This window comes from Pelophylax lessonae (genome assembly GCF_965119305.1).
Source record: "Pelophylax lessonae genome assembly, chromosome: 2".
Lineage (NCBI taxonomy): Eukaryota > Metazoa > Chordata > Amphibia > Anura > Ranidae > Pelophylax > Pelophylax lessonae.
This window is the reverse complement of record NC_138769.1, coordinates 110,922,339-110,934,815: the sequence shown is the minus strand read 5'-3', so window position 1 is coordinate 110,934,815 and position 12,477 is coordinate 110,922,339. Positions and strand designations below refer to the sequence as shown.

Sequence of the window (12,477 nt, the reverse complement as noted above, 5' to 3'; positions counted from 1 at the left end):
TCCCCCAAACCCAATCCAGACCCTCCCACAACTGTGTCTCTCATTCCATTATTACATTGCTGCATCTTTTATATAAAGTTATAATTCATGCCTTAAATTATACTGCTTATACAATGCTCTTATTATGCTACTGTACTTCAAAGTGATTACTTTTTAAGTAATGTATCACCTCAATACAAGACTGTTCAATCCATTTTCCTTTTTTGTTTTTCCCTCATACTCCGGGAACTCCCGGCACGGTAAGCCCCGAATCCTCTCTGGATCGGGGCATTCTAAAGCCGATCGGTCAGTCTCAGACCTTCCACCATCCCCATCGGGGATCTCGGCTTTTACTCCGTGTCGGCGGCCGTCTGGGCACGTCCGCACGGTCACAAGGGATGCAGCTTCCGCATCGCGCAGGCGCATCCCCCACCTGACCACGCACGCTGCTCATTGGCGTCACGCAGCGCACCACTGCGCATGCGCGACAGCCTTTAAAAGGCCGGGGAACATCTCCGAGTCCTCAGTCTCTCCCGGACCAAGGGAGGAGAGGACCTGGAGACAACGTGCTGCGATACTTTATTGAACCACGCATCAAGCAAATGTAAGTATAGACCTGGAGAAGATTATCACACATCTTCTGACCAAGTCTAACTACTTACCTCTACTCTGCACCTTACTCCCAAACTTGCACATCTCAGAACCCATAATGTACTACTCACTACAAGTCCCATTTTATATCTCTATTATAGAGGACCTTCATCGATGTGGACTCTCACCTATCCTGACCACATTGCATCTTGGACCCAAAAAAGCGTGGCCCAATAAGTAAAATACTATTCTTTTCTTTTATATTATTAATACTCCCAATTTGCTTAAACCTGGCAACCTCAATATATATATCCTCTCATCCAATACAGCACTGTTCCTGCAGCTCCCGGAGACACTCTGGGAAAAACAATACTTTAGGAATTGGACAAAAAATATGTATGTAACACCACAATTTTTATGAATAAACTAAGTCGATTATAGCCATATACTGTTACCACTGACATTCTTTTCATTCACCTTAGAATCGGTGAAAAATCCTTGATAAAGGCCGCTACAGGCCGAAACATGTCGGAAATACCAATCAAGCCCGTTCTCTGCAATCATTCCTAATCTTGGATATGAGGAACAGCAGAACAGGACCAATTACTAATTGTTTCTTTAAGTCGCTTAATTCACGTTCAACACAACTTACTATTCCTCTTCACTACCACAATGGGACTGTACCCATTAACTCACTTGTATTATGTATACAACCTTAACATGGAATAAATCTTATTTTTTATTTAAAATTGTACTACCTCTGTGTACTTGTTTACTCCTGCCCTTAAAATCCCATACCTGACTTGAGGCACCACAGACCGACATAATAATGCCCTACCCTACTATAAAGATATTGTACATATCTTCGTAAAGATTGTCCCGAGAAATATGACAAGTCTGGGCCAAATGGATAGCAGATCCTTCCACGGCTGTGGATAGTTAAATTCCTGCGCATGGTACCTAACAATTGATGCTTCTAGTTTAGCGGGTACATAGGGTCTCTTTAGGCTCCTGGAACTGACAAGTCAGTATGGTCTGTGACGCACCTGTTTTTCTAATTTCAGTGTTGTATGTTCGTACAGTCCTTAAGGCCGCCTTATACTATGTCTGGTGTCCTTGCCTTAAGATCTTCTGCCTGAGACTATAATGTTGTGCTATGTTTATGGGCATGGATGTGGATTAGCCATTAGCAATATTTGCAATCACTCTTCCTCCTATCTTAAAGTAAATGTATAGTGCTTTTTTACGTATTCATTATAGTACAAACAACAAAAAATAAAGGGCGCAAATGCCTAGTAAATTATCAACAGCACTTTATTGAAGGAACAAGCCCCCTTCTTTCGTTCTGCTCTAAAGAGGTTTGTCCCCCGAAATGAGCCAGCTGGTATAAACATCAACTTGAACCTAAGGAGCTCTCTAAAGGGCTTGCTTTTGGTTCCTGGGTTTTACAATAATCTGTTTTTTTTACATTGGTTATGCGAGTATAATTTATATATTTTATCCTTCAATAAAGTGCTGTAGATAATGCACTATGCTTTTGTGCCCTTTGTTTTTTTTGTTGTTGTTTGTACAGTTACTAGTTTCCCCCATCTTTAAAGGATAAGTTCACTTTTGTTAACAAATAAAATAATAATGAATTCCTCTTTTTATTTATTTTTTTTGCAGGTAAAAAAATGTGCATTTTATTCTTTTTTATTAGGAGCCTGTAAAGCATTCCACCCAAAATCAGTAGATCATGGGTGTAATGTAGGGCGCCTGCATACTGTCTGTCTGCCTGTACCTCTTACAGGCAGACACTTACACAATGACAGGAAGACTCAAGGAACTACCAAGAGTGCTCACTAGTGCCCTGGTAGTTCACTGAGAACTACAATCCATCAGCCAGAAAGGCTGTCGGTACTTATAGTTCATTCATTAACATCTCTGCTGTGGCCAGTAGGCCGCACTCTTCAAATTGTCACAGCGGGTGTGGGGAGAAGATCCCCTGCAGCAAACGAGTGCATTATGCTATTATTCTGCATGGGGAATTATTTTATATGATTTGCAGGTTACTACCGCTTTAAAATAAAATGCAGTAAATGTAATTTTACAATGTGATTTCAGAGTTCGGCTGTTGGGCGCTCTGGAACACCATGAGGTGCGGAATGTCTTGGTGGAAGGTGACATATTCCTCAACACATCTCTTACTGAAGCTTTCTGCATGGCAATCGTGGAAGCTGCTAGCTGTGGGTTGCAGGTAATTTTCTGTGATCTATATATTCAATGTGTCAATTATAGAGAAGACAGAATAACACACCTTGCCCATACAGTGCAAAATGACTGTGCCTGTGTAAAGGCAGACCACCCCATCTCCCCCCCCCCCCCCCCCAAACCTCTGTGCGTGCTCGCTCCCGAGCCGGCTCTGTGTGTCCATAAGACTGATGTGTCTGAGCCATTATGGACTGAGGGAGCCTCTGCTCTTGAGCAGGCGACTGGAACAGGTAAGTATTTAGGGGGGAGGCAGCTTGCAGAAGGTTTTTTACCTTGATGCATACAATGCATTAAGGTAAAAAACCTTTTAGAACTATTTTAAGAAGCTGGACAAACAAATGTAGCCATTTGCCGTTCATGAGTAAATTATAAGGGGCAGCCATTGCAGACCTCCTTCTGACAATACAACTTGCTCAGTAATAGGGTCATGATGCTAGCCAGGAAACTACCTTTTGCTAAATGAGAGGTTGGCAATGGCATATGCTTTAAACGACTCTGGAGCATACCCTTATTTCACTGTTGCCCCACTGTAGTAATTTTTTATAATTCGAATTATAAAGTGGTTGTAAAGACTCAAGGTTTTTTACCTCCATGTATTCTTTGCATGAAGGTAAAAAACCTTCTGTGTGCAGCATCCCCCCAGCCCCCCTAATACTTAAGCCGATCCAGTGATGTGCTCGAGAGCCTTAGCTCTCTAGGGACTCTCCCTTCTCATTGGCTGAGACAGCAGTGGGAGCTATTTGCTCATGCTGCTGTCAATAACAATCATTGAGCCAATGGGGGGGGGGGGGGGGGAAGGTAGGGACAAGCCACGGCTCTGTGTGTGAATAAACATGCAGAGCAGTGCCGCGGGTGCGAGCCTGCTTGGGTGTCCCCATAGCAAACTGCTGGCTCTGGGGGCACTCTGCAGGAAGGGGGAAGAAGGGAGGACCCCAGAAGAGGAGGATCAGGGCTGCTCTGTGCAAAACCATTACACAGAACAGGTAAGTATAACCTGTTTTTTATTTTAAAATTTCAAACAAATGACCTTTTAATGCCACTTTAATGAACACAAATGAGCTTTACTGTTAATGCTGCCAAGTGCCCAGACAGTGTTTGAAGTTCTGATGGATTCCAGAATTGGGGGAAATCTGCAACAGGGCTATAGACTGAAATCCCAAGGTGGCAGGGATTCTAAAAAAGCTTTTTGGAGATTTTCTTCCATTTGAAACTATTGTCCTTTCACAGATGGAACTCTAGAAAGAGGTAAAAGCCTGACAGGGGTTCTGTACCTTCCCTACTTTAATCAAATATTATTTTTTTTTTAATTGTTTTGGCTAGCCATACACTAAATATTACTAACTGCATTTAGTATGACTTTGACTTTTAAGTCAAAATAAGCTAAAATTGTAAGGACAAATGTAAACATGTCAACACAAGTCTATTGGTGGAAAAAAATGTTCTTTTTATATTTTGACCCACATGGCAGCCACCTTAGAGGGGAAGGAAAAAGTGTAGTGGAAAGGTGGCTAGAAAGGTGTCTCTATGTCAGGGTTTGTAAGCCATGTGTGGGCTGTGACACTAGATATCCTGTTTGTCAATGCCTCTCCAAAAACAAAAATTAGTTGGTTTTTACATCTCTGGCACTTTTTATTTTTCTCCCTCACTCCTTTTCTCAACCCACAAACAGGAAAAGGATGTGATGTCACAGAAAAATACCTGCAGAATGCATAGCAATTTAATGCAAACAAAAATGCACATCTATTTTTCAAGCATTTTATGTATTTAACCACCTTCCGACCACGCTATATTCGAATGATAGCTCCAGCACGGCCGGCCAGTTCTGGGAGGGCATCATATGACCTCCTCCCATGATCGCTGTGTCACTGGGTAAAAGGCCATTCACAGCGGTCTTTTACCACATGATCAGCTATGTCCAATCACAGCTGATCACAATGTAAACACAAGCTGGTTATCGGTATTCCTTTCCCCAGGAGACTAGAGCCAATAACCGGCTTGTGTAAAAGGGACATCTACAATGATAATCAGAGCACTGATTCTTAGTGTCCTGATTATCGGTGCAGGTCAAACAGTGCCCACCAATGCCTCCTCATCAGTGTCATCTATCAGTGCAGCCTCATCAGTGAAGGAGAAAAATGACCTGCTTGCAAAATTGTATAACAAACTATGAAAAAAAACTTTTTTTTTTTTTTTCAAATTTTTTATTTTATTTATTTATTTTTTTTATTTAGCAAAAAATAAAAAAAAACATGTGATTAAATACCACCAAAAAAAAGCTCTATTGGTTTACAAAAAAAAAAAAAAAAAAATGATAAAAATTTCATTTTTTGAGCATGACCGCTCAATTGTCATTCAAAGTGCAACAGCGCTGAAAGCTGAAAATTGACCTGGGCAGGAAGGGGGTGAGAGTGCCCAGTAGGCATGTTTATATGGGAACAGAAATGTCGGGTTCCTATTACTACCAGGAAGGGCAGGTATAAATAACCCATCCACTTCTGTATTTTAGCTGCAGTGAAACACATTTACTTGCTGTACTTGTAACAGGTGGTGAGCACCAGAGTAGGTGGGATTCCTGAAGTGCTGCCTGAGGATTTCATCATCCTGCGTGAGCCATCAGTCAAATCTCTGTGTGATGGATTGGAGAAAGCCATAGATAAGCTGAGGACTGGGAAATTACCCTCGCCTGAAGCCATCCACAACACTGTGAAGACTTTTTATACCTGGAGAGATGTAGCTGAGAGAACGGAGAAAGTACGTTTTACATTCCTGTTGTGTTTTTTTTTATTTTTTAATATAATGTGACTCTGTGATCAGACTTGGCATTTTGATAGAGGTGCAATATTGTGTGATTTGGTTGTTGGATGGGTATTGAGCTTCATTCACATGAACGCATAGACCCATACCTTCATGCGGATGGTTGCATCTTCCATGCAGCCAGCCGATCAAAATCAATGACAGCAGCTTCATGAATCTTCCCCCCCCCCCCCCCCCCCACATGCAGGGGTTTACAGCCATACAGAGATAAATGTACAGCTGTGGATGTTATCTGTCATCTGTACAGATGTAAACACTGGCATGTGCGGGAAGATCCATGGGTGCATGAACATGGCCCTTTGTACGGAGTTACAGGTCCATGTAGATGAACTCTTAATTTGCACATTCCAGTTACCATACCCTATAGTACATGGAGTGGCAGTATAGTATGCTCCCCAGGCAATCCTATTTTTTTCCATAGATGCAGCTAGACCTGTTTTTGGTGTGGCTTGCATTCTAATCCATAACAAGTGTACCTGTCATAGCTAATTTTTGGAAAGAACTAGGTGCCATTTTCACTTTAGCCTCAAAGTGTTGCTAAACCCACAATCGTAAAATCAGTGTGTATATGCAGTAAACCATGCTCGTTATACTCACTGTGGAACCTAAGGGGTCGATCCTCTGCATTGTGTGAAAAGGCTATTTGATCTGATCCTTCCCTTTTACTGTCCCCAATCCATCCCTTGATAAGACAGAGCCATTGGAGGCACTCTGCACATGCTCAGTTTGGTGTGTTTTTATTGGGAGGGTGCATGTAATCAGCACTGTCCAGACAGAGGGTCAAGGGTCCTGCAGCCTCATAGGACAGTCAGAGGAGAAAGTCCTCCCACAAGCTTTAACCACTTGCCGACCGATCTGACCCATTCGGGTAGGGGGCGTGCATGTGCGCCACCGACGGCCCGCTCCTGCTGTGATCATACAAAGCAAGAGCTGATCTGTGGGTACGATGGACTCATTGCCTGCCAGCTCCCGCCGATCATTCGGTAGAGAGGCAGTTTGCCGTACTGTCAGTAGGGAAGGCATGGACCCTGTGTTCCTGCAAAGTAGGGACAAGAAACCATGTCTTCCCCTAGTAAAAGCACCTTCCACACTGTACAAAAATACAGACTAGGCACACAGTTATCCCTTCGATTGCCCCTGATGTTAACCGCTTCCCAGCCAGTGTCATTAGTACAGTGCATATTTTAAGCACTGATCACTGTCTTAGTGTCACTGGTTCCCAAAAAAAGTGTCCGTGTCTGATTTGTATGTTGCAATATTGCAGTCCTGCTATAAGTCACTAGTCACCTCCAATACTAGTAAAAAAAGAAAAATCCCTGAAAATTCCATAAATATATCCCATAGTTTGTAGACGCGATAACTTTTGCGCAAACCAATCAATATACTCTTATTGGGATTTTTTTTTTTAATAAAAATATGTATCCGAATACATATTGGCCTAAATTAATGAAAAAATGTTTTATTTTTTTCTAATTGAATATGTTTTATGGCAGAAAGTTAAATTGTCGGTCTTTTTTTGTTTATAGCCCATAAAATAAAAAACGCAGAGGTGATCAAACACTACCAAAAGAAAGGTCTATTTGTGGGGGGAAAGAAAATATTTGGGTACAACACTGCATGACCGCGCAATTGTCAGTTAAAGTAACGCAGTGCCATATCTCAAAAAATGGCCAGGTCGGGGGGGGGGGGGGGGGTCCATGTTCAATATACTGTGGGGGACCAGATATTTGGTTTAGTAACACTTTAAGGCCCCGTTCACACCTGGGCATTTGCAGGTAAAACTGGCAAATCGCACCAAGCTTGTTTAGGTGCCATTCATTTTCAATAGCACCTAAATGCATGTGTGATTCTGCCACGAGGGCTTCACAGAACAGCTGTATTTATACTGAGATTAAATTACAGACAGATGGACTCTATTTACTAATTAGGTGACTTATGAGGGAAATTGGTTCCACTAGATTTTAGTTAGGGGTATCGGAGTAAATGGGGCTGATTACAAAAGCACGCCACACTTTTCACATATTTATCTATTTGTAAAAAATTTTTAACACCATTTTATAATTTTTCCTTAACTTAACGATTACAGTATATACTCGAGCATAAGCTGACTTTTTCAGCATGTTTTTCTACGTTGAAAAAGCCCCCCTCGGCTTCTACTCGAGTCACAGTCTTACTTACCTTTTCCCCGGTCCGTGAGCATGCGCCACCGCCGCTCTGGAAAGCCCGTACACGTTCGGCTATTACCGGGCAGACGGCGCATGCGCGGTGATGTGTCGGCGCCGGGCGGCGCCATTTTTAAATGTAAGGCGGAAAGGTAAGGGAGACTCCTTCACAGCCCCTGCATCTCTTTAGGAGATGCAGTGCTGCGTGCATGGTACAGGAGATTCTCCAGGTACAGTAGATGGTACCAGACACTAGGGATGCACCGAAATGAAATTCTTGGCCGAAGCCGAATAATAATGAAATGTTTGGCCGAAGGCCGAATACCGAACGCGGTGTTTCGCATTTTTTCCATTTATTTTGCCAATTTTTTGTCCTCTCTCTTGTCCTCTCATGTCTCTCTCTCTCTCTCTCTTGTCCTCTCTCTCTCTCTCTCTCTCTCTCTCTCTCTCTCTCTGTCTCTGTCTCTGTCTCTGTCTCTGTCTCTCTCTGTCTCTGTCTCTGTCTCTGTCTCTCTCTGTCTCTCTCTCTGTCTCTGTCTCTGTCTCTCTCTCTTGTCTCTCTCTCTTGTCTCTCTCTCTTGTCTCTCTCTCTTGTCTCTCTCTCTTGTCTCTCTCTCTTTCTCTCTCTCTTTCTCTCTCTCTCTCTTTCTCTCTCTCTCTTGTCCTCTCATGTCTCTCTCTCTCCCTAAATGTTACTGTAGGGAATGGGATTCAGTGCACACTGCAGCCTTGTACCATAGGGTTAATGTTAGTGACACTGTAGGGATTGGGAAGGATGCTGGGAATGGAAATCAGGAAGCATGCAGGCAGCCTTGTAAATTTTAATTGCAGATACTGGGCAGGTCAGGGTTAATGTGGTAACATCAATTACTCAGTGACAGTCAGTCAGTGTCAGTGTGGACTCGATCAGATTATACAGTGACAGACAGTCTCTCATAGTGGTGGTAGTAGGAGGCTGGAGGTGGACTAGTAGTAGCCTGGAAAGGAGCACAGCCGCATACATACATTACTCACTCGTGCACTGCAGCCCGCCCCACACATTCAGTGAGTCTTACTCTCCTCCCTAGTTTTTTTCAATGGCACATTCAGGAAGCCAATCACGCCGTGAGTAGCGGCACAGCGGAACCAATCAGGTGTGCAGGCACACGTGATTGGTTCGCTGTGCAGCTAATCACGGCGTGATTGGCTCCCTGAATGTGCCATTGAAAAAACTAGGGAGGAGAGTAAGACTCACTGAATGTGTGGGGCGGCTGCAGTGCACGAGTGAGTAATGTATGTATGCTCACCGCTGAAGTGTCCCGGCTTCACGGAAGTCTGTGAGTCCTCCTGTCCTCCTCCGAGTCCCTTCCCCCTGCCTATGTAAATATCGTGACCTCGGCGATATGAATATCGCCTACGGCCACAGAACGATAGTCGATATCATATCGACTATCGTTCAGCCCTATTGTTCGGCACAAAATTATTCGGCCTTTTGACTTATTCGGCCGAACACCGAAAGTGCTATTTTTTCTATTTTCGGCCGAATAATGTTCGGCCGCCGATTATTCGGTGCATCCCTACCAGACACTGCACAGTAGATGGTACAAGCATGGCACAGATGGTGCAGGCATGGTACAGGCGATGCAGTGCTGCGGGCATGGTACAGGAGAATCTCCTGTACCATGCCCGCAGCACTGCATCGCCTGTACCATGCCTGCACCATCTGTGCCATGCTTGTACCATCTCCTGTGCCGTGTCTGGTACCATCTCCTGTGCCGTGTCTGGTACCATCTCCTGTGCCGTGTCTGGTACCATCTCCTGTGCCGTGTCTGGTACCATCTCCTGTGCCGTGTCTGGTACCATCTCCTGTGCCGTGTCTGAGCCATCTCCTGTGCCGTGTCTGAGCCATCTCCTGTGCCGTGTCTGAGCCATCTCCTGTGCCGTGTCTGAGCCATCTCCTGTGCCGTGTCTGAGTCCTCTCCTGTGCCGTGTCTGAGTCCTCTCCTGTGCCGTGTCTGAGTCCTCTCCTGTGCCGTGTCTGAGTCCTCTCCTGTGCCGTGTCTGAGTCATCTCCTGTGCCGTGCCCGCAGCCCCTGTTTTGGGTCTCGTGGTTGTCCAGTTGGGCCAAGTCGCTGCTGCATTTCTCACCCTAGGCTTATACTCGAGTCAATACATTTTCCCAGTTTTTTTGTGGTAAAATTAGGTGCCTCGGCTTGTATTCAGGTCGGGTTATACTCGAGTATATACGGTATGTGCCACTTTGTATTGGTCTAACACATAAAATCCCAATAAAATACATTTACATTTGGTTGTAACATGACAAAATGTGGAAAATTTCAAGGGGTATGAATACTTTTTAAAGTACTGTAACCGCCATTTACTTATACCAATACTAGGATCACTTTCTACATGCATATCTCATTACCGTTGTACCCGGAATCAAACATGTCACATGTACATGATAACTTTTTAAGTATGGTGGGAATATATGCAAAATGATAGGTTGATTTAGGCCCCTTTCATACATACGCAGAAATTGGGAAATTCCCCTAGATTGGGACTTTTTAGGCACAAAAGACTAAATATGTAGAAAAAAATAATCAAATTTTATTGAACACATATACAAAAATGTAAGATAAAAAGATTTTGCAAGCAACAATAAATAACACAGTATACAACCATATAACACAGAAACCTGTGTTATATGGTATATCTACATTTACTTTAATCTTTTGTACCTAAAAAGTCCCAATCTAGGGGAATTTCCCAATTTCTGCATTATAAAGGGATGTGGCACCACATAAGAACTCTGGTCAAGAGCAAATCCATGCTTTCATACATACGGACCATTCATTTAATCTGTTCTTCTTCTTTTCTTTTTTTTTTTTCAGTTTTTCATCCCTTGGTCATCCGTTGTCCGATCTTCGATTTTTTTTTTTTTTTTTTTTTTTTTTTTTTTCTTTTTTTTAACTGAAATAGGGCTTTCAGCCGTTTAAAAAAAAAAAAAAAAACAAAAAAAAAAAAAACATGTGACGGAAACGGATGAAAACGGATGTAAATGAACGATCATCCGTTTTTCCATAAGAATGCATTGATGTCCTTTTTTTCATCCGTCAACGGATTTAAAAAAGGGGGGGAAAAATGTATTTTATAATGTTTTCTATATCTATACACAAATGTTTTACCTTTTTGTTTCTATTTTAAACTGAATGGGGTGTTTCACAAGCTGTGGGTTTACAGTCACTTTAACATAAGCAACTAGCGATATCTCTATTTTTGTTTTGTTTTTCTTAGGTATATGATCGAGTCGCTAATGAAACGGTCTTACCAATGAATGAGAGACTTGAGCGTCTTGTAAGTCACTGTGGAGTGGTGACAGGGAGTATATTTGCTCTTTTTGCAGTAGCTTGTTTTTTAATACTAATGTTCCTGCGATGGAATACCCCAGACTCATTGATTGACATTGCCATAGATGCCACCGGGCCGGAAGGAGCCTGGTCACATCAATACAGCTGTAACAGATCACGAAAAAAAGATGACCAATGCAAACCTTGAGAACTCACTGAACTGAAATGATTTTTGCTTTTATTCCTCAAACTGCAACTTCTCAAGTATTTTCAGCAGATCTTGCTGCCTACAAACAGACAAGGTGTTTTCTCGACAGGATACTTCCGCTTCCTGTATTTTACTTCATACGGTCCTCCGTGGTTTAGCAAACCACATCTCCTCTTACTCCTGAATTTCTCTATATGTGGGTTCTCAGCCTTCTATTGCACTCCTACATGCTGCCTATAATTACAGTCACTTTTATGTATCATAGTCCTAATTGTAGTGCTAACTGTGGAACGTCTGAAGCTTTAAAGCCTCAGGATGAAAGAAACCTTTGCGATAGGATGCGTTGCGGTAACTAGCACATTGTTACGTGCGTTAACGCTTTTTAGTGCCATTTATTTCACAAAGCATGGTGATTCGCTACTGTGCATTGTGAATGATGCTGCATGTCTGTCCTTTTTTTTTTTTTTTTTTTTTTTTTAAATCCATTCTTGAACTGTGCCAATTCATTTAGTATGAATAGACTGCCTTAAAGTGGTATTAAGCTGGGCTCAAACATATGCAAATTGCATGTGGGTTTCCCCGCATCCAATTCGCATAACAGTAGACTGTGACTGGCTCTCAATGGGGCCGGTTCACACAGCTCCGGGGCAGCAGCGGTCCACATTTGGAAAGGGTCCTGTGCGTATTTGGTTTTGATTCAGGTGCGAATTCAGGCAAAAAATTCCTGAAAGAACCTGAATCGGTGAACAGGGGCACACCGGACCCCCTGCTGTGATCCGCTGCCGTAGCATGTGTGAACCCAGCCTTAAACTCAAATCCACAGTTGTCATTTATTGCAGTTTACCAATCATTAGATGTGGCTGTATCAGTTTTTGTTAATTGTTTTTTTCCCTCTGTTTTCACCTGGTGATCTGACCAGTAACACACCTCCTGTATTAGAGTGCCCCCCCCCATTCTGGATGAAGGAGCAACAGAGACAACTTTTGGACAGCATCATTTTTAATCTTGGAGGAGGTTAGATTTAGATACAGTAATAAATTGAAGCCAAACTCCAGCTCACACTTTGGATCCTTTCACACGGGCGGTGCGCCCAACAGACTCCATTTTGCTCAGCAGGGATCCGCCGATCCCTGCTGGGCAGGTGGAT

At 43.0% G+C, this 12,477-nt stretch overlaps 1 protein-coding gene across 1 annotated transcript in view; it reads left to right on the top strand.

Moving 5' to 3' along the window:
• PIGA (phosphatidylinositol glycan anchor biosynthesis class A) overlaps window positions 1-11,630 on the top strand; it is a 29,931-nt gene extending 18,301 nt beyond the window's left edge. The window contains 4 exon segments of the mRNA XM_082246836.1: window positions 2,674-2,806; window positions 5,365-5,571; window positions 11,070-11,303; window positions 11,305-11,630. Coding sequence (XP_082102962.1) covers window positions 2,674-2,806; window positions 5,365-5,571; window positions 11,070-11,303; window positions 11,305-11,346 — 616 coding nt within the window. The 3' untranslated portion in view covers window positions 11,347-11,630.
• The last annotated feature ends 847 nt before the right edge of the window (window positions 11,631-12,477 follow it).